The sequence below is a fragment of the Rhopalosiphum maidis genome, chromosome 4, assembly GCF_003676215.2.
Source record: "Rhopalosiphum maidis isolate BTI-1 chromosome 4, ASM367621v3, whole genome shotgun sequence".
NCBI classification, from domain to species: domain Eukaryota; kingdom Metazoa; phylum Arthropoda; class Insecta; order Hemiptera; family Aphididae; genus Rhopalosiphum; species Rhopalosiphum maidis.
This window is the reverse complement of record NC_040880.1, coordinates 46,246,485-46,269,446: the sequence shown is the minus strand read 5'-3', so window position 1 is coordinate 46,269,446 and position 22,962 is coordinate 46,246,485. Positions and strand designations below refer to the sequence as shown.

At 30.0% G+C, this 22,962-nt stretch overlaps 2 protein-coding genes across 5 annotated transcripts in view; one reads left to right on the top strand and one right to left on the bottom strand.

The window, feature by feature from the left end:
* LOC113555556 overlaps positions 1-13,171 on the top strand; it is a 243,451-nt gene extending 230,280 nt beyond the window's left edge. The window contains exons 3-17 of one of the 4 annotated variants that reach the window (XM_026959981.1): positions 928-1,029; positions 1,094-1,222; positions 1,853-2,003; positions 2,082-2,257; positions 2,314-2,522; positions 3,044-3,194; positions 5,005-5,167; positions 6,070-6,271; positions 6,576-6,709; positions 7,018-7,174; positions 8,093-8,412; positions 8,449-9,443; positions 11,250-11,400; positions 12,422-12,509; positions 12,587-13,170. In XM_026959981.1, the coding sequence (XP_026815782.1) occupies positions 928-1,029; positions 1,094-1,222; positions 1,853-2,003; positions 2,082-2,257; positions 2,314-2,522; positions 3,044-3,194; positions 5,005-5,167; positions 6,070-6,271; positions 6,576-6,709; positions 7,018-7,174; positions 8,093-8,412; positions 8,449-9,443; positions 11,250-11,400; positions 12,422-12,509; positions 12,587-12,673 (3,215 nt within the window). In that variant the 3' untranslated portion in view covers positions 12,674-13,170. Of the gene's footprint in view, positions 1-927; positions 1,030-1,093; positions 1,223-1,852; positions 2,004-2,081; positions 2,258-2,313; positions 2,523-3,043; positions 3,195-5,004; positions 5,168-6,069; positions 6,272-6,575; positions 6,710-7,017; positions 7,175-8,092; positions 9,444-11,249; positions 11,401-12,421; positions 12,510-12,586 lie in introns of all 4 variants that reach the window. The other 3 variants (XM_026959982.1, XM_026959980.1, XM_026959983.1) reach the window with 3 other exon arrangements.
* A 137-nt stretch (positions 13,172-13,308) lies between these two features.
* Positions 13,309-22,847, bottom strand: LOC113555558 (ubiquitin conjugation factor E4 B). Its single transcript, XM_026959985.1, has 20 exons — positions 22,824-22,847; positions 21,641-21,737; positions 21,315-21,565; positions 21,103-21,252; positions 18,921-19,109; positions 18,625-18,858; positions 18,400-18,561; positions 18,137-18,334; positions 17,055-17,243; positions 16,873-16,993; positions 16,671-16,804; positions 16,501-16,599; positions 16,201-16,433; positions 15,903-16,138; positions 15,664-15,790; positions 15,394-15,591; positions 15,059-15,332; positions 14,807-14,981; positions 14,598-14,747; positions 13,309-13,679 (listed from the first exon to the last, which is right to left on the bottom strand). Exons 1-20 carry the CDS (start codon positions 22,845-22,847, stop codon positions 13,603-13,605), a joined length of 3,318 nt encoding a protein of 1,105 aa, XP_026815786.1. The 3' UTR covers positions 13,309-13,602.
* Between the last annotated feature and the right edge of the window lie 115 nt (positions 22,848-22,962).

Below are 22,962 nucleotides of genomic sequence, written 5' to 3'. Positions count from 1 at the left end.
AAATCTGTCACGCTCCCCTATTCTTCGCGCCACTCCATCTATCTACTAAAATACACACCACCGCCGCGCTAAACTGTCCCTTTTCAGAGGAAATGCTCGTCGGGTTCGAGCCCATTCATCCCCACAGTGTGCCTTTGAAACATTTTTCGGTGTAAATGGAAGTGATTTCCTTTAAAACACCTGGGTTCCCCTATTTTTTTTTCTTTCCCCTGGTGTTCGACGATTGGTGGACGGGGGGAAGATAAAACTTCACCGAAACGAAATGCACCGTCTGCGGGGGGTGCATGCGAAAACATTTCACGCGGATTGATAATCCATCGATTGGAGTTCGACGAACGTTTGTGTGTATGTGTTAGGGGGTGTAACACGAAAACTCGGCACAGCAGAAGGAAATCTCTGCAGCTCGTGTCCCCGGAAACATTTAACTTTTAATTTCGCTGGGGACAAGTCACGCATACAGATGGGAACTTTGTCACCGTTGACGATTACGCCCCTCGTTCCTTGTCTCCATACATATAAAATCGCTTTCAATATTATGTACATACAAAATACAAATAAATATATATATATATAATATATATTAGATCCGTGACTTTTCATTTCGAATATCTAATAATTGTTATGGTGTGAAAGTCTAACTATTATTGTTATTGCTGATGCTATTATTTCGGAATTATTATAGTTATGTTGATGTGTTTTATTTAAAATACAATTAAAATTATTTAGTTCACACCTACTTTAAAAAAAAAAAACAACAACAATTATATTTTCCGATGATAGATAGATCAATAAATGATATCCGATGGTCTAACAAATACTAAACAATGATATTTAAAACAAAATTAAAACATTTCACATATATACTATATATATATATCACACATGATGAACTGGTGGAGTTTAAAATTTTAATTTATATATTTTCAGACTGCCTACATTTGCAACTATACAGGGACAGTAAAGACCGATACAAACACGGCCAGACGAAGGCTTCATTGTCTCTGCAACACTTCTTAGGAGTAGAGTCTGGTGAGATATTTTTTTAAACAATTTAATACAAACAAAAATATTATAATCGAAATTTCATTCTCAGGATTTACGCTGGACAAAGAATCCAACACGATAGCTATTATTTGCCAAGACGTCACTGTTGTACTAGCGTTCGATACCCGAGAGAGACTGATCCAGTGGCAAGTTAAGATATCTTCGAACTTGGGAGACGGTGAGAAAATGTTTATAACATTAAGCTATTAAATTTACATTAAAACGAGCTTTTTATATTAAAATAAAATTAATGGATATTGTTTTATCTCCTTCAAGACATTCTTAAAACTTTTTAGTTAAATACTTTAAAAAATTACTCACATTTTTTAATTATAAATTATAACTAAAAATATATTATAGACTTATCTGAACAAATTAATAACTATTGTTGGATGTTTCAATGATATAAGACATGCTTTCTTATTGTTTTTTTCACCATAAGGATGCATAATGTAGAGATAACGCGAGTTGGAAATGTTCTGAGTAACGAAGGTTGTACACAGTCTGCAAATAATAATAATAATGCATAGAGAATTTAAAGAGGTTTATTGTGCAAGCAACTGTAAAGATAACAAGTAAGAAAAAAAGGAGACGTGGATAAAGGAAATGACCCAAAATAAAAGGAAAGTAGACAGAAGTATGAAGATGATGTAAAAAAATGGTTTACCGCACCTAATAATGTGTGTATATAAAAAAAAAATACACTTCACATAGAAATACGAAAGACGTGCTCTTACAATATTGTTAGTTTATTGAACATGAAATGGAAATTTGTCTATAACAGTCATTTTAATATTGGCATTTGCAGACCAACAATTTTTGATTCAAATATCATCCTGTCCTCCTAAGTCGAAAATATCTGCAGGACCTGCCAGGTTGCACATACAAGACTTGAGATTCTCGATGACAACCGGAGTGCCACCAAGATTAGCTGGTGTTTGGGAACTCCGACACTTGAGGTATATTTTGATTTTGTCAATATGCAGTGTGACTCATCGTATTTCAATTTTAATAACGAACCACATACATTCTCACAGAAAATATGGAGTTATTGAAAATCGGTTTTGCTACGAGGGTGGTTCGAGATGTGGCAAAGGAGAGGGCTTATTTGTGTGTTTTACCGACCAAGGAGATGATATAACTAGATGCATGAACTTAGCGGCAGAAGGCAAATTGGCTACCAGGAAAAGATTGCTTTCTAGAAATATGTCAGGTAAAAACAAAAATCCTAATATTATTTAACAACAGAATATAACACCTATAATACAGTTTTAGAAAGTCCGTCCAGGAGAGGTCTCTTATCTCGCTTAGATTCTAGAGCTTCCGAGTACGGTGCTGATCAAAATTCGTTCAATCAACATTCTCATGACAGAAGTAGTGAAGACAACATGTGTTGGCCATCTAACGAAAGTCGACTAGATAATTCGGACTTTGGAGACACAGCGTCTGTTGGAGATTTTCAAGATCAAAACTTACAGGTGAACTATTATAATAATAACATTCAAAATAATATAATAAACCCAAATGTATGATGTGTATTAAACGATATTATGTTAAGTATAATAAGCAGAATATTTGTATTTAGGAGCAACGAACTTATTGTTTCTAATTTCTGATGACAATACACATAATTTTACAATGGAAAATTAAAAAATATATATATTTTATATAGGTATAAAAAAAAAACTAAAATTTATAGCGTAGTACGATATGTTTTGAATTATAAACTATAATATATGAATATATTTATAATATTATTATATATATAATATATAATATATTTATATTATAATATAATTATTAATTATATATACGTATAACTTAATATATAAAAATAGTTTTTGAAATAGTATTTCATCGTGGCGTTATTTAAATTTATCTTTAAAATATTCAACGATTTATTCGGTACATGGTCAACTAGTTACAAATGCTGAAACTTAGATTTTATTTTTGGAAATATAATAGTATAATATAGATTATATTTAATTTAAAACAATAGGAATGCACGTGGACTCCAGAAACAGCTTTAGAACGATGTGCCAGCTGTATTAGTAAACTTGGAGCTTTATCTCGTTCTTCGACCATGGCTAATACCCCTGGAAGCATAGGCTTTAATCCAGCGTGGACAATGGATAACAATGTATCATCGCGTAAGTTTATTCATACTTAAATATCTATACAACTTAATATAGGTACTACTAAATCAATACTTTATAACTAAAACATTTGGTGTAAATAAAACATATTACTACATCAATAAAAGCCTATGGACTAGGTAATATTCTTGCCTCTAAATTTGATAATAAATAAATTTACTCCAATATTAAAGCTAACAACATAAAATAGATTCTGCTGAACGTAAATTTGCTATGTTGTATATTATATTATGTGAGACGGAACGACTCATACAACAGGTGTGACGTTCTCTTAAACAATAATATTGTTAAGTATAGCTATAAAAAAAATTTTAATTATCACATTAAATATGTATAAACTGAATAATAAATTATGAAATTATAAACAGCTTATGAAAAACACTACACATATTATAGTTTTAATCTCTGGAAGCATATCACTAATTCATTTTTTAGTAGGTATCTATGTATTTACATTATATACATGAGCAAATAACAGGGAAAAAAATGTTCATATAATTTTAAATAATAATGATTGAATATTCTAAGACCAAAAATAAATTTAATATAACAAACAATAGCGTTGATGTTATTATTTATTAAAAGCAAATAACAACTCAGGCCCACTTTAATATCAAGTGCATATCCCTTACTATACTTGATAATCAGTCCGTTATTAAAACATGGTTAACAACTATACTATTTAATTATACAACACTTAAGTCAAGATTGCAAAATAAAAACGTATACCATATATACGTACGTAGAATAGAAGGATTGCGATATTCGAATAAAGGTATCAAACATATTATTATGGCATGTAAAGAGTAATACAAGGCCAAATACGTATCCGTGTGTTACCTAAGTGTACCTTTGAGCTTTTCTGAATTTGTAACCTTTTTGGCAATGTTTCAACACATTTGCTACATTCTTCCTGACAATTTAGATGTTCCTCCCTCTTATAATATATTTTGTAACAACGTCGTAGAGTCCAACACGCGATTCTGTTCTTATAACCTATACATGCTATAATAGTAGGGTATAAGCCATATATGTATCCACATGCTTTTTATTTTAGATACTAAGACTTTCATTATTGTTCTATGAATTCATTTGACACAAAAATAAATACTGAACTAAAAAAATAATTTATTACAAAATAACTTACTTATTCATAAAATTTAACTCGATAAAATATTAAACGCATTATTGTGTCGATCGTTTGATAGTGTCCAATTAAATTTGTAATGAACGTAATACAATAATTATATATCCATGATGATACAGCCCACCGATAACAATAAAATCATTCGCCTTAAACTTCATTATTGTCCGTTTAAATATTATTTTACCTTTTACCGTGCAAAGAAATAATCTGAGATGCCGCTTCTAGATTTGAATTTACTAAGTATAATACACATACGCGTAACCGTCCAAAATAAAGACGTAATTTACAATACAATATTATTATGTAAGTACATTTTGATGAACAAAATGATTGAATTGTAAATTTAACAGACAGGGAAAACATTCATTCCGATTGACCTGAATATTTCGTGATTAGAAACAATACAATCGCGTCCTTTTAGATCGAAGTATTGTTTTACTTAACAATAAATAGTAAAAGTAAGACGTTTCCATACTTTTATCGATTTTAAAAACACTGTAGTCATTTATTTATATAGTTATATACGTATATGTATTATGTACCTACTATACACATATATATTGTGACATACCGATACAAGACCCTATTGACGACTAAGCGGAAGTTCTTTAGGCTCCCAATCTAAAATCTATTATAATTTTTATTTGTTTTATTCAGTGAATTACATACCAGAAATGAATAATGGACATCAGTGTTGCGGATATATGTCATCGCAGAGTAGCAGTAGTGGCGGAAGCGCCGGATGTAGCTCTGTGTGTGGTACCGAGTATTCTGTACCTAGAAAAGTATGCGCCTCCATGACTGACAAAGTGAACAAAATGTAAGTGCATACAAGTTTAAACCATAGGCGTTATAATTTAAATTGGTTCCTACATAATAATATAATGTAGTACGGATATATATTATAGTACATTAATAACCTTTTTGTTTTATACATACAAAAATCGTGCGATAAGTCCAAGGTTGTTATGATATTATGTAAACAACTTGATTTTAACATATTTTATTCCTAACATTTGTTTTAAACGTTTGGTAAATTGTTTAAAGTATTAAAATGTATGTTTCAAATATTTTTTTTTTAGTCCTTTTAATTGTAATTTTGTAAATTGTGACTTGTAATATTTTTTTTAATTTCATCTAATGGTGAAATACCTCTGACCAAAAATAATAATTAACGATTAATTAATACAAAAATTAATAATAATTAATTTATATTAATTATTTATAAACTTATGGCTTATATATATTTTATAAGCCATTATAATACCGTTTAAGACTCAAACAATTTATTTTGTTTAAAACAATGTCTTATACAATTTTTCATACTCGCATAATGCAAACTTATAACTAATAGTTACACTAAATTAAAATATTTTATACGTTTATGAATGTTCAATAACCATAAATTTAATATAAATATGTGTGTAAATACATGGATTTAAAATCAATTTCTTTAAATAAATAATAATCAAGAACATATTATATACAATATAATGAATTGTTGGTGTACATAATATGTAACAACACATACACATATTATACATATATATTATGTAACCGCAATATATTTTAACATTGCTAGTTACTTAATAATTGTACTAATCGATAATCATTTGAATTATTTAAATAACTATTATCGTTACGCTCCTATTTTAAACCGACATCCGTTCGCCAGTTCACCACGAATAATAATCACGAAATTAATTTATTATCAAATTTCAGTCAATCTGAAGCGTGTGCGCCGAACAGACCACCGAAACCAGTACACCTGAAACCGGAAACGAGTACGCCAGTGAAAAAGGCTCCGATGCCTCTACCGCAACAAGATACGATGTGTGTGTGCCGATGCACTGCTTCGGACAAACCTAGACAATCCTACCTAAATAACTACGATACTCCTAAGATTATGTGCACAAACACAAAAGTAGGTTTTTGATAAAATATAAATCACATAAAATATATTTATAAAATGTTTAAAAGAAAATGTTATTCTATGAACGATAACTTGGTCGAACAAGATAGTTTAAAAATAAATAAATCTGAAACGGTAAAAAAAACTTGTACGAACAAGTCACTAAGTATTAAAAGTAATGTTTGTTTTTGACATTTTTACGTCGACCGATACATTTTTATTTTAAATTTTCTGTCAAACGAAACACATAGCAATCTATCTGCATTTGTTCTGTATTGTTTGTCAGGTTTTGATCGTAATGCATTTATTTTTACAGCCGAATAAACCGTACACGTCTATACAAGATGAATATTACGACACGCCACGGAACATCAAATCCTCGTTGGAAATTAACCCCTACGGCAATTACGATACTCCTCCGTCGCCCGTGGCTGTTCATAAAAAATCCAAGTAATTTATATTAATTTTTCGTAATACATCGACGATTCTTGATTTTATTATGAAATATAAACATGTAAATTTTTTTTTTAGGGGTATATATATATTATATATTAAACTACTTATTAAATAATGGTATAATAAATCGGTGTTTACGAATTTCAGATATTTTTAATTAAATATAAATAATGCCGTTATTGGTGTAGGTAGTCATGAGTTTTATACAACTATCTAAATAACAGTTAATATATGCCCTTGAATTCCAAATCGTCTATACGAGTGAAAATTTGACTTATATTCCACCGTTTTGCCATTTTTAGTGTCAGCACGCCAAAACAAACAGATAGTCAGCAATGCACAGGAATTTGCCCTTGTCAAAGAGCCATGAATTGTTGGTCTCATAATAATTGGATGACGATGCCTCCTCGCTGTAGACGAAGTAATCAGCAAACCGACAATCAGCTATCAAATTTTACCGTAAGTCAACACGCTGAATAATAAATTAGATCATTCATCATTATATTTATAGTATTCAACACTTATATCAGTTATATACTTATATCTATTCGTGTGAGGTGTGCGAGCATTTTTTTTTTTTATTTTTACAAAAATGTAGATTCTATGTATTATATAAAATATAAATTTAATAAAATATTTTATCATAATAAAACTATCGATACGCTTATAAAGATCCAAAAAAATCGCGTATTTTAATAATAAAAAAAAAAAAAAACACAGATTTAAACGTACGTGTGTGATTACTATTTCTTTACGTGCCAGACAAATTTAACGACATTACAGCTTTATGGCTCATTTGGTAAAATCTCGTTACGCAAAGTCACTATATTGAAATGCACACTGAAGTATACACAAATCGTCGATACACCGGTGCTTAGATGTTTACCTTCAATTCGTGGCGGCAAAACGTAAACTTTTTTTCTAGTAAACAATTAATTATAATGATCGTAGGTATACACCATTTAAATATTCACAACCTACCTGAAAAATAATAATTCCACTGATTAACATATCGGCTCTACGCATTAATTGATTTTTTTTTGTTTGTAATCTTTGGAAAAACATTTTGCTCTCGACTGACGGTAAACATAACCAAATTACCATTACAGCGACTGCGTCATATTATTAACTACGTACTAGAATATTGCTACTTAAAAAATTTACGTATCAATTAGAATAAATTATTTCTAAGTATGTACAAAAGACTTCAGAACATTAGTGCATTTAGTGCACATAAAAAAAAAAAAAAAAATCCCAAAGTAATCGATTGATTCTTATGACTGTTTAGTATGGCTCTGCTGTGTTACGTTACTATGTTATGTACCTGTATACATTGTATGTTTTTGTCGACTTAATGCAGTGATGCCATTTTTGCAGAACAATTGCCAACACAACGGGGCGATTTACGCGACAGTTGACGTTTCGAAGAAAAAGAAGCACGCGGAACCACCGCTGCCCGCGCCCCCCCCGACGTCGAGCAACTACATGAACTTGGAACCAGCCGTCGGCGTCGACGGCGGCGGTAAACAGCAGCAGCAGCCAACGGCGGCGGCCCACAGCGGCCGGAAATCGACGGAAAACTACATGAACTTGGAGTTTAGCGAATCGCTGTGCTACTACGAAAACGCCAAAAACGTGTTGACCAAGGCCGGTCTGTCCAACGCGTGCGACAAGTGCGGTCACCAGAAGCGTTGTGTCGGCGGCGGCGGCGGCGGCGGCGGCGGCGGCGGCGGCGGCGGCGGCGGCGGCGGCGGTGGCGGCGCCGACGAAAAGGGTGACTACATGACCATGGAACCGGTCAACGGTCGGATGGTGGAAACCAAGCGAAACCTGTTCCCCGGTTACCTGCCCATGTGTCCGTCGGCCAACAATAACAACAACAACAGCAGCGGCAACATCGGCAACGGCAACAACAACAACAACAACAACAACAACAACAGCAACAAGCAACAGGACATGTTGAAGAACATAATGAACAGGGGCCTGGCCGAAAAGTCAGCCAGCATACCCAGCCTGAACGAGTACAAATCGGCGGCGGCCGCCATGGCGAACGGCAACGACTGGAAAAACGTCGGCGGAGTGGCTGCGGCCGACCCTCACCGGAGGCGGTCCAGTTCGGCGGACTCGTCGAGGTGCGATGACGACGGGCCGGCGTCGGGCGTGGACAGGTCGAGCAGGGGCGCCGGTTGTTCGGACCACACGTCGTCGGCCGAGAGCGTGACCAGCCAGATCGCCAAACGTCCCGCGGGCGCCGCGTCGACGGGCGCCACGTCCACCGCGTCCACCGTGTCGGACGGCAGCGTGGCCGCGGACGACCAACAGACCGCGCTGGTGCACATCCGCCGGTCGTCGAGCGTGCCGTGCAAGAACAACCGCGACTCGTCCAGCTCCAACGACTCGGGCGTGTCCACCGGTTCGCTGCGTTACCGCGGCGCCGACTTTGCCGAGTTCGAGTTGCCGCTGACCACGGCCATGTCGACGATGCGGCACAGGCGCACCGTGGCCGCGGCGACGGCCGCCGCCGCCGCCGCCACCGGCGCCCCGGCCGGTTCCGTCGAGTGCGGCGGCCGCGGGGCCATCGCCGGTTGCGTGCACGGTTCGCTGCCCAGGCGGTCCAAGTCTACGGACCGGCTCAAGGAGCTCAGCTTCAGGTTCCAGAAGTTCGCGGGCACCATGAAATCGTCGTCGGCCGGTGCCGAAGTCCCCGTGTGCTTGAAAAAAGATAAAGGTTAGTTTGTTTTCGCGTCCGTCTCGTATGATACGTGAATTTTATCGTTGTTATATTATGTAGTTTGTTATACATTCTCTTTCGATTACGACGCGCTTTATACGTTATTATTATTGTAATTCTTTGTTCCGCAGCAGAATACTATCGGAGTACTTCGATTTAATATAGAAAAAAAAAACGAAATTTGGTCGAGTGGTTTTTGGCTTATGATGAGTATGTTATGTTTAGATGAGCAGAGTTGAATGGCACAAGGGTACCACTTCAAAATGTTCGTCCTCTACTTTGTTCTTCAAAACCGTAAATACGTCTTGTTCAACTAATTAACTATTCGCCCGAATTTTGATTTATACATAAAGAAATACTGCGAATAATATTTTATGTTTCGGAGTATGATATTAAAAACGCATGATATCATTAAAAGAAGTAAAAACTTAAAAAGTTAGACCAAGAAAAATGTATTATATATATAAAATTAAAGAGTTAATAGTTTTTGAACTAACGATATAAGATATAGTAGGAAACCGGTATACTATTCCCAGATTTTCGCTTTTCTCAGAATCAATTTAATTCTCTAAAAAACATATTATACTATACGTTAATTTTGGAAACGGAAGTATTATCGATTGTGCGAAACTAGTAATTACAAAACCCGCTTTCAAATAATTAGTTTAGAGTACTATTACGTAATTATAAAATAAAACGTTTTCCTTCAATCTGGATGTTGTGCGTTCTGTTGTAGAACTTATTTGTGAAAGTGAATTTTGCATTATTTATTCTAAGTTAATACTGAATAGGATTACGATTTAAGGTAATAACGCGTTTCGTGAAATTTGTAAATAGTTTGTTTTGACACATCTAACATCAAAGGAAAAAAGTAATATGTTTCAATAATTCACACTGACGTAGGAAATAATAAATTTTGCATTGTCAATCCTTTCTTATAAAGAGTTAGGTGTGGTTTATGTAAATATTACGGCACATCACACACATATATATTATTGTTGAAAGATAACAAAATCAAAATATAAACTATTTCAGAAGTCAATTGAATTAGAATAATATTAAAATCACAAAACGATATACGATACATTTTAAAACACATAAGATTTGAGATTTGTAAGTCGCTTATCAAATTGATTAAAAACGATAATCGTATAGTAACTCATTTCACCTTCTCCTTTTCTGCGTCTCAGTCGAGTTGATTTTATCGATACCAATCTTATAAATATGATATATTTTTTAATACGTTTCAATTATAAATCACGCGGCGTTATGCATAGGCTATATAGCTACACAACTGTCAGGAGTTCATTTTCCAGCCTCTCGGAATCCTAAATTCATCATTTCATCATATTATACTTTCACAACATTATATTATGATATATTTTGTCCACATAAATCGACTGAATACAATTCTAATAATTTGTTTTTATAATACCAGCTTGTTAAAACTTACTTAATAGGTATCTGCTAGTCAATGTGCTAGTAAAAAAATGTTGTTTCAGTTAACTTGATAAAAAAAACGATGTTAGTATCGCTGCTGATGGCGTACTCCTAAAATAGTACCTTTAAATAATTTAAATAATTGAAAATATTATCCATAAATACTTATAGTATTGGTCCTATACTATTATTTGTATAGACTTAACAATTCCAAAAATTAGAAGACGGTAATCGATATATTATATTTACAAATTAGGTACACATGATATAGTAATTATCTCCGAATGTGACGGCATATAATTTTTTTTATTTTTTTACCAAGTCTGACCAATCGCTAATGGTGACTATCGTCGTCGGTTGCAGGGTTTAATGTGCATGCGGATGGAAACTCGGTCGTGCCGTTTTTGGACTCGCAGAGCACGAGCAGCTACACGTCGGACATGAGCGACTACATCGAGACACTGTCGTTGTCCTCGCACAGTTCGTCGGACACCACCAACAACGAAAATCAGAGGTGAGTGTGTCACTGATCTGATATTTTTGAGACCGTTGACTCATCGGTGATCTCGCGTGCAATATCATTACGACTAGAGGTCGGGACTCGGGACTTTAGGAATCATTAAAAGTCTACACAAGTAGATGAGAGTAAGACTTCTTCACGATCCATATTGCATATTTACGTTGAATCGAAGAATAAAAATAATTGATAAACCCAATATAAATATACATATTATATATTATTTAGTTCGCTGTAGAACATTTTTGGATATGATGTGTTTTTCTTAATTGCAATAGGTACCAATTAATGTAGCATAACTAAAGACCATCGTGAGGTTTTTCGACATTTTATAAGCAACTTTGTTGGATTGCTTCAAATAAGTTTGCAAGTGCGTACCCCACGTGGCACGTACTGGCAATAACGCAAAAACACATTGTCATCGTATTATACATAATATGTCTAGGTCGTAGAACAACCACGATTATTATAGTTATAAAAATCTATATACGTATCATATTTTAAAAAAATTAACGAATGCTAGGGAGGATTATCATTAGAATAAAATGTGCATATGTATTATTTTGAAAAAAAAACCAAATCAAGGGGTTAGTTCTCGATCCCCTGAGACGTATTACACTATTACTATTACGTAAAATAGGTTTATAATATTTGACTAAAATCAATAAACCATTTTTTTTTTTTTTTTTTAATCAAGTGTTATTAAATGTTTTGTATTTGGTAATTAGTACCGAACTCGATTATGTTGTGTAGTAACATTAAATGTAATGTCCCGTAGGTGGTGGCCGAATTTTGTAACAATACCTATATGTTCTTTATTACATCTAGAACTAAACAACTTTAATCTTTATATTAAACCTACAATATTATATTAGGTATTTAAATATTAAATTATAATATACCATATTTTATACTTGTTTTATTTTAATAGAAAATTATTCCGATCTCTAATCATTATGAACATAGCTTTATTGATTATTGTTGTGATAATATTCATCATTATGTATTATTGGTGTAGATGCGGTAGACCAGCCAAAACTACATTGAAACCGCGGTCTGGCAAGGAATACCATCAGATTGGGTTTTTTCTGGACGGCGACCTGAAGGTGAACAATGTTACAATATTACATAACTGAATATTATGGTTTAATGAATCCTGCTAATCAAATTTCATGTCAATTAGGTCAAATCTGATATACCGCCAGTTCCTGAAAAGACAGAAACCCCTTCTCCCAGGTATGCCACAGCCCAAGAAAGCAAAGTCGTCTGATGACACTAGGAAAAATAGTGCATCCGAGAAAGATATTATTTGATTATTTTTTCCGTTGCCCTGAATAAGCATTTGGCTTATTAATACAGAAAAGACAAAGATGGAAAAACAACGATTGAATTAAACTGTACATTATTAAAATTTACTGAAAATAACATATCACAACATGTATAAAATACTACTGTAATAATAAACTTATATAATAATAATGTAATTTTAAAGTGTTGAATTTAAGACTGCCAACTCAAAAAAAATGTACTTTACATACAAAAAAAATAAATATTTATGTATTCATACATTAATGAAATGAACTATTATATATTTATTACAATAACGGTTTAGTCTAATAAGAACTAGTCATCTATAGTCAATTTAAATTTTGTAGTGGATTATTTCCCTTAGTAAATACTGTATATGTATAAATATGTAACTAATAATAATAAAAAACATTTTATCATAGTTTATATTCTTAAATTATTTACAATATAAGCATAAGTACGTTTGAAAATTTTGTACAATTTTTTTTAAATCAAATAATTATACAAAAAGAAAAAATTGTCAATACATTTTTTACAAATCATAATAAACTTATAGATAACTTTATTTAAATTTGTGCGTGTAATATTTATTAACAATTATCTTCATAAATACAAATCTTAGATCCACCAAACTACTATTAAATAAATCAATTAATACATATATTATGATACGTATGATTTTATATAATATACATATAATGTATGGATTTTATATGTATTATCTTAGTCTTTTATTAGTGTTAAGAACACATTCTTTTATCACATAAATAAATAGTATAATTAAAACTAAAGATAAATATTAAAAAGTGATTTTACTTGGATACATTATACTAAATTTAATATTATTATCGTTTTTAATTATTATCAATATTTCACTAAATATTTCTTTTCTTATTGTTGAGGTTTTTGAGATAATGCTTTTAGTTTTTCTATTTTCCATTTTTGAATTTTTTCTTTCAGATCCGTTGCTGTAAATAAAAATAAATTTAATATAAAATTGATTTTTAAAGCTCTAAAAAAAATATATAGACAGATTTTAAAAAACTGCAATATTTTTTTGATATTATATAATAAAATTACTTAGTATATTTTAAAACTATTATTTTTTGCATTTTTTTAAGAAAACGGTAAACCATAATATTACATAACAACACAATGCACAATGTCCTATATATTTTGTCTACATATAAAAAAACATAAAACATAAAATTTGCATCCAGCAGAACCAATTTAGTGATGTAGGTTTTGATATTGGAAGTGAATTGACTTCTAATCAAATTTAAAGGTTCTGATATTATTTGTTTTTGAAATATTTTAATTTTTGAACAAACATTTTTAAATTACAATATTTTACCGTTATAATCTACTTAAAAATTTAGGTACATATTATTTTATATTTTAATTCTATAAAAACCATAGTACTGAATATAATGAAACCATATTAAACATTTCCAATTTAACAGCTCCTATATTATACTATTGCTAACTTATTTAAACCTAAAAGTTAAATGATTACCAAAATGAAGTTGGCCTTGACTACTGAAAAGTGAATTATGTTTGAATTTAAAAACTGAAAAATTATAGATATATATTATGCAATCACAAATTAATCATTAATTATTTTATTATGCAGTAATTAAAACAATTTTATCGCTAAAGCACCTAATCATTGTTTTAACTTAAAACATTAAAATAAAAGGAAAATATTTAAGACTAATTTATTTTGATTTCTTAAACCTGTGCATATGTAACAGTAGTCAATGTCTGTATAATCAATGTCCACAGTTAATGAATAATTATTAATTTTATGACTTTCTATTTTAAAAAAAAATAAATTAATACTGAAAACCAAGTTATTAATCATTAAATTAATTTAATAATATTACCAGGAGTTAAATCATCTTCACTTAACGGTTGTCGGTTAAATGGATCTGTCTGTGAATTTAATAAATGACGAATTATAACTGGTCGATCCATGACTTTTCCACTGCTTGGTAATGTTACTGGATCATCCATCAAAGTATCCATCAATGGATCTGAAATTTAATAATAACTATGAGTATTTTGAAACTTGACAAAATATTTTCTGTAAAACCTCTAAATTCATCAGGAGCATCATTGAAATCAACTTCTTTTTTAATATTTTGAATAGATACTTCATTTGCCTTAATAGCCAAACTTTGAAATTGCATCGCTTCTATTTTCGATGAATTTAAAACTCTCAACATTCGGTTTGCTGCATCTTCAAATAACTCTATTCTAAACGATCGCTAAATTATTTTAAAGAATCATTAGTAGAGTACTTAAAAAAAGGTAAAAAAAAAATGATTAATTATCAGAAAGTTACTTCATCAGCAGCAATAGCTGCAGCAAACTCTTCACAATCCAAATGTAAATAAATGTCAATTAATTGCTTAAGCAATCTTCTAGGCTCCCAACCATAATTTTCTGGTGTCTTAACTTTTAAATTTTTACATTTAGGACCACATAATTGCTGTAAATTGAAATTCAACATAGCTGTAAGCCGATTAACTAATTCAGGTCGCATAAAGGGTTCTTTGATATCCTTTGTAAGATAATGGAACATATCTACAGTCTCTTGTGCCAAAGTTAAATAGGAACTAAAAAATCATAATAATGACATCAATAAAATATTCTGAAATTGAAACTATTTTCACAAACCGGCATTGTCGTTCATCAGCAGAAAGCTGTCTATTTCGAGATTGCTGAATATCTTCAGGTAGATTATTCCAAGTAGCCGTATCTGCCATTTGTTCTTGTACTTCATGGATACGCTTTAACGACTCCAAACTCTCATCCAACAAGAATGTAGTGTCATTTATCAACATATTTACAAATTTGACAAATTGTATTCCAGTCCTACCATGAAAAATAAAATAAAATAATATTAATAAGCACAAATTTAACAGTTGTATTTTAATAATGACACACTTGGATTCTGCAATAACTGAACTTCTGTGCATAGGGCTTTCCCACATACTTTTGAGAATTAAACTAATATGGTAACGTATAGTAAACTTATCATAAAATTCGGAACTAGCTCCAGTAGATTCAATTACTAAATAATAAAAAAAAATTAACAGTTAAAGAACATTTTTATATTTTATTTTATTTTAAAGGGTTTGAAACCATTTAGAAAATTTTAATATTAATATAAACCACTAAAATACCTGTATAAAATTTCATTAGAGCAGAAGGAAGGTGAGAGATTGAAAGTGGATGGCTCATCATCATATTATTCAAAACTTCGGTCCTTGGCTGAATACTTGGATTTAATACAAATAAAACTTCAATAAGTTTTGCTATGAGATAAGGATTTTTAAAAGCAGCCGGTGAACAAATACAAACAAGAATCCATGTTAATAATTTATCAAAGAACTTGAATTCAATGGCCTTGGGGGCATATCTAAAATCAAATTACAATATTATATTATTGAGCTTTATAATACAGTAAATAGAATCACTTACTGCAGGATGAATAATAGGAAGTCTGCAATATCTTCAACAAACCATTCTGGAGTAGCAGCTAATATAATTGGAACTTCAGCAGGAAACTTTATATCAGTATTTGGTACAAAAAGGTAACCTTGATGAATAGATAGCATAAACTCAGCAACCGTTGAATAAAATACAATACAACGTGTTATAAGAGATGGATCGTATAATACTATTTCTCCACATGATTTGCTTTTTAATAGTTTCTACAAAATCATGAATGTAAAATATTACATTGGTATCAGTTTATACAAAATAAAAATGTTATGTTACCTTAAGCTGCACTCTCCATTTCTTCATTAATTCTTTATTTCTTGCAGCTAATGTGGGGTTACTCTTCCATTCAGATTCTGAATTTGCTATTTCGTCAATCTACATTTATTTAAACAAAGCATAAAGTTATTCAATAACTAATAGTAAAAATAATGATTGATTGTACTTACCAATTTTTGAAGATCTCTTACAGTTCTATACCTTCTAGTATGTTTAGTGAAAGCTGGTATTAAAGCTACATGGTGACAATATAATGTTAAAAACCAACATCGAGTGGAAAACTTTACATCTTTAAGAGGTTGTACTATAAATAACAAATAAAATAAATTATAATTACATTCAATGAATTAAATCTGTGAATTATAAACATACATGTTGAGATCCATTCAGCAGCTTCTTGGGATGTAAATTTCAGTCTTGTATCTGATGATAAATCAATTAATGAATGTTTGGAATTAAACATGTACATTGGATCTACTTTATCCAATTTGATCTGAAAATTATAACATTAAATAAAAAGACCGATAGAATTTATTAAATATTTCATCAATTACCTTCACTGATAACTCTTGTAAAGCAGATAATAAATTCAACATGAAACCATCACCAGCAATTGTTCGTTCATCTACACGCATTTTGCAACGTTTCTCATTATATACCAACACTTTAGAAATATAATCCATTGTTGTATCTCGTGAACATGAATTTACTACCAAATTATATATAATTTTGTTCAATTCGTTCTAAAAAAATAATAATCCCAAGTATATTATTTAATTGTGATATATGTATTTAAGTTTCTACTAAAACTAAAATTATTAATTATTTTTATATGTAAAAGCCATATATATTAAAGTATAACCAAAGATACTTAAATATATGTAAGATCAACTATAGAAAAAGGATTTATAACTGCTGAATTACAAATAAGTTAAGAACAAGTGTCCTCGATATAACCATGCTTAAATTATTCATGCCGGATTGCATAAAAAATTGATTTCTTTAATTGTATAATAGAATTTATGGACTAATTATAGGCTACTAATGCAATCCAGCATCAATTCCTATATATTAATATAATATCTATGTTGAACTACATAATGTATAAACATGTCATGTGCTATCAATATGGCGTGTATCATTATCATGTATTACCTCGAGTATTAAAACATATGAACAAGCAATTTGGATAATAATGATAAGTAATTTCAAATTGTTCATTTCTGCAAAAATTAATAATTTTCATAGTTTTTTTTCATAACTAGATATTAAAGATATATATTATCAGTACTGTTTAGTATTTTTATTAAATCAATAAAAGTATTTTAATTTTTTTTTTTTTAAGTGAAATGTATACAAGTTGTTCATTAATTCAAAATTAAATTTTTATTACAAATGTTAATTTATATTTAAACAACAATTCTACTACACTAGCATAAAAAAAATTAGTCATAACACAGAAAGTATAGATATAACAAATATTTAAATACAACTGAAAATTATGTAGAAAAATAATCTAGAAGTGCATTTTTTAAGAACAACCCTCTTCAACTAATTCATTTAGATAATAAATAAAATAAAAAATATAACTAATATATTATTATAATGCCAACATTTCACTAATTTAATTACTTACACGAGTTGTTTGTAATTCTTGTCTAAGAGTTCCAATTAACCCAGTTTTGTCTGATAATGAAGTAAAATTTAATAATTTATCAATTACTTTAGGGTCATCTTCAGCAAATAATGAAACGGAAAGAAATGGTCCTAAATATGATGTATGAGATAGTTCACGACCACCACTTAAAGTATATTGTATTGGCATAAATTGTTTCTAAAAATATTAACATACATTTTATAAAAATAATACTTATTCAGAAAAGTTTAACACCAACTTACTAATTTAACTATTAAAGTACATATAGGTAAAGTATTTTTGGATGCAAATAAAGGTAATGAAGTAAGTTCATTAAGCACTTCAATGGGTTTACGATGTGTAGAGCCAACAAAACTAGCATTTTGCATCAAACGGTACAGGTGTTCTAGTATTGGAACAAAAATCTAAAAAAAAGAAGTATGAATTTTGTGTAAATTAAAATACTTACTTAAATACTGTTTACTTACTTTTTCCATTAAGTCTTGATTCATAGCTGCACGATTCAATATTTCATTCATAAAACCTCTAGGCACTTTTCCCCTCAACAAATATTGTGTAAGGGGCGAATGCATAGGTGTAAAAAATCGAACCCAATCTCTATCATCCATAATCCATTCGTGAGTAAGTAATGTGATACAATGATTCACACATTGTGAACGTAAATTGGTCAATGCTGATAAAACTTTAGGAGTACTACTCCTCTATAAAAGATAAAAGTGGTTAGTAAATTAATACAAATAATGAGTGAAAAAATAATTTTTACTTTAGGATATTGACGTTTTTCTTCTTCAACACGATCATAACAATCAAACAAATATTTTAATCCTCCAGCTGTGTATGAAGCTTCAAAATAGTCTACGGCAAAGTATTCAAGTTTATCATTTATCTGAGAAATCTTGGAATTTTTTTTAACTAAGATAAGAGCTTCTTGAATAGCCATGCTTATAATATTCTAAAATATATTAATAAAAATCAAATAATACCAGGTAATTTAAATTAAGCACTAATATTAAATAAGTTATTAAAAACATATTCATAATTAATTAATTTTTAATCATAAATAGCTTTTATTAAATCTTTAATTTAATTTTTAAAACCTTTAACATATTATAGGATAGTTACCCTCAATATGGGAATCACAAGATTTAAATGTAATATTTTTTTTTTAATAATACATTTTTAAAGTTGTATTCAACGTGCATTACTGTTATAAGAAATTTACCTTATGTCACTCTAATTTTGTCCTATTATATTAAAAAAATTTTAAGTGCACGCTATTTGTTTCTCTATATAATATAATACATATAGATTTGATTTTTTAGTATCATAATATGATTTACAATTATATAAATGGAAGTAATGAAATTGTTTAAAGTATCCAAAATACTATTATATCAAAATTAAAAAGATTAAAATTATATTCAACAACCAGATAGGTATTTAGAATAGTGGCAATATTCACAATTTAAGAGAACTATTCAGTTATAATAAAAACAATCATTGAAGTTAATAAAATAGCCAATTACCTGAAGTTAAAGTCAAAGGAATAATTTAGCAATGACAGAATGCGTCCATTCTTCAATTAATATTGAAATTTAGTAAAATACTTCAAAATCCTTTGATTTATTTATTGGTTGCAATTAATTAAATCAGAACTCTTCATACATTAGTACAACAGTTAGGTTATAGTTATGTTTTCTATGATAAAACTTACCCAACAGTTTTAAAAAAATATTTCTCTGTCTCAAATAAGAGTAACCTCAAGCGGCAGGTTACTATGCATAGCAACAGAAATGCAAATGTTAAACACAAAGTCATGCGAATTACTTTGTTATTCAAACATCAGTCTAGATTGAATTTTTACAAGATTAACACAGTAAAGTGATTTTACTCATCATAGTATATGGTGCGGTCGATCGTCATATATAAAAACAAAAGACAATATTTGACAACAACTATTTTGTAAAGGAGCATATTTCTGACTAAACTGATTACCTCAATTATCACTAAGGTTACTCTTATTTAGGATAGAATACACTTTAAATCAGCGATTCTCAATCTAAGATTCACCAACAATTTTTTAAGGTTGCCAATCCATAGTAATAATCATAACATTATACATCATAAAAAGGTTAACAAAAATCTAGGTGACATTATAGAGGGTCGTGAATTTAAAAAAGTTGAGAATTGCTGCTTTAAACTATAATATTAATAAACCACCAGCTAAAGTATTGGGTAAAAATCAAAATGTCTCGATGGTTGTATAAAATTGCAGATTATTTAATTGCTTCCAATTATATTATTATTTTATTGAATTATTAGTAAATACTTGACTTATAGAACAATCAGAGCCGTATTGAGTCAGTTTTTATTCTGAGGCAGAACTATAGTAATACACCATCTAGGTGATGGCAGTGGGGGGTGACACACTCGCAGTTTTTAATATTTCATAATAAGAGTAGGAAATATCTAAAAACTATTATGTAATTAGGTTTCGATCAAAACAAGAAATAAAATTTTTAGCCTACATTATACCTACAGATCGGTAAAAAATCTTATATTGGTAATAATATTTTTTCTTAAGTTAATCATTTAATATTTTTACGCCCCCAGCATTAGGCGCTCAAGGCAAAAGTCTCACTCGCCTCACCCTAGTTACAGCTCTGAGAACAATACATATTTTTAATGCATCAATTTGGAATTGATCATTTTTTTATTTTCTATTGGAGAATGACTTATGCCTAATCTAATAAAAATGTCAAGTTTACATAGGTATCTATTTTAATATTCTAGTACAGTGTCTAATAATAAATAAATATAAATATATTGTATATAATATATATATATATATATAAATACACAATGCAATATGCAAATTTCATACATTTTATACAATATATTGTTATAATTTATTATCAATTAATAGTTAGGTAAATCATACATACTGGTATCTCAAGAGATTCGTAATCCTGCTTTTTTTCATTTTCCATATAAGCAGCTAATTCTGGCAAAAATAAACCTTTACTTTCATCACTCCAAGATACATCCAACATTTTTAAAACAACAACAAAGGTTATATCTTCTTTGGGAAAATTCTAAAAAATATAAACATAATCATAATAGACCATAAAAAGTATATTTTATTTTAAAAAATTACCACTGGTAATTCCAATGGTCTTTTTCTTGTGATGCTTTCTTGAAAATTAGATTCCTTAAGTTCATCAACTTCCATATTTTCAAATCCTGAATCTTCTTCTGGGGTAATAATTGTAGATGGTCCAGGGGCTTTAATTGGAGAAACAATATTGTTTTTGATCTCCACATCAGTACTGCTGTTTTCAACTTCCATAGGTAAATTTTTTGACTCAGTTTTAATTGGCTGTGTTGCAAATGTTATTCTTGTGGGCACTACAATAAGTAAAATAAAATGTTATATTTTAAATTAATTTGTATTTGATATAGTGTTCAAATAATTTATGTTACATTGTGGAATTTGCTGTGGAATAACATCAGACACTGTTGGTGTTGGAACTCTTGTCGTATTTACAGCAGCTAAACGTGCTAAGCGACGTCTCCTTATCTGTAACAAAAAATAATATTAGTCCAAAACATAGATCCAAATAACAAAAAAACAACTTCCACTCCACCATAACTTATCAACCAATATATTTAATTTTTCAGTCTTACATTATTAAAAAAAAAAATTGCAGACAAAAACATGTTTATAAAATTACATACCATAATAAAACATAAATACGTAATATTACAAATCAATAATATATTACAGTTGATTCATAACAAAACCTAACTAGTCTATAATACAAATTACCAACAGTCCAACTGACAAAAAGTTATATTAGATACATTATGCATAAATAAGAACTTTTACTTAAATATGTTTAATTTGTTCTAGGTAAATAAAAAGTAATCAATTACTTATAAATTAATTATGACAAGGCAAAGCTTTTAAATTGCCTTATACAATTATATTTATATTTATTTGGTAAATGTTATCTAATATGCTAAACATAAATTGTGATTTATTTTTCAGGTATACAAAATTTATTTTTAACGGTTATTTATAATAAATATTTCTAGAACAATCAGTGTTTAAATTAACACAATTTTTCAACAATCTATTTAAATATAATTTATTTTAAGTTCTGTTATATGTTTTTGTTACAGTAATGCACTTTTAAGGTCTAAAATATCTAAAACAAACATAAATATTATTTATTAATTTATTATAATATTCCTAGTTCATTAATAAACTGTCAAAAATTACTCTTCGTTAGGATCTTTGCTAATATGTATAAATATAATAATTTATACCTATAAGTATATTTAATCATTAGCATTCAATGTTTTATTTTAGTAAATCAAATCACACAGACAAAATAGACCATGATTAAGACCAAAAATTAAACCTCTGATGGATAGATATCAAACCAGGATCACAAGATAGTACTATAGTAATCAAAAATTGTTTTGAAAATAATTTCTAGATTGTGCAAATTCGCCACTAAAAAATGTTAGATGTCCAACATCAAATTCAAGTACACACCACTTCACAAATTATTTATGTGCACTGTACATAATTACCCTGAGTACCCATTACTGTTGGTTTTAACACAAATAATTTTAAACCGTATCAAATATTTCTTACCTCTTCGGGAGTTAAGCCACTCATAACTATATGTTTATTGACTTCCTATAGTTTAATATTATGTCTTTATGTCGATGATGAATAACAAAGCACCAACAATGGTTAATAATAATTGGGAACAACGTGTAAGGTCGAACGT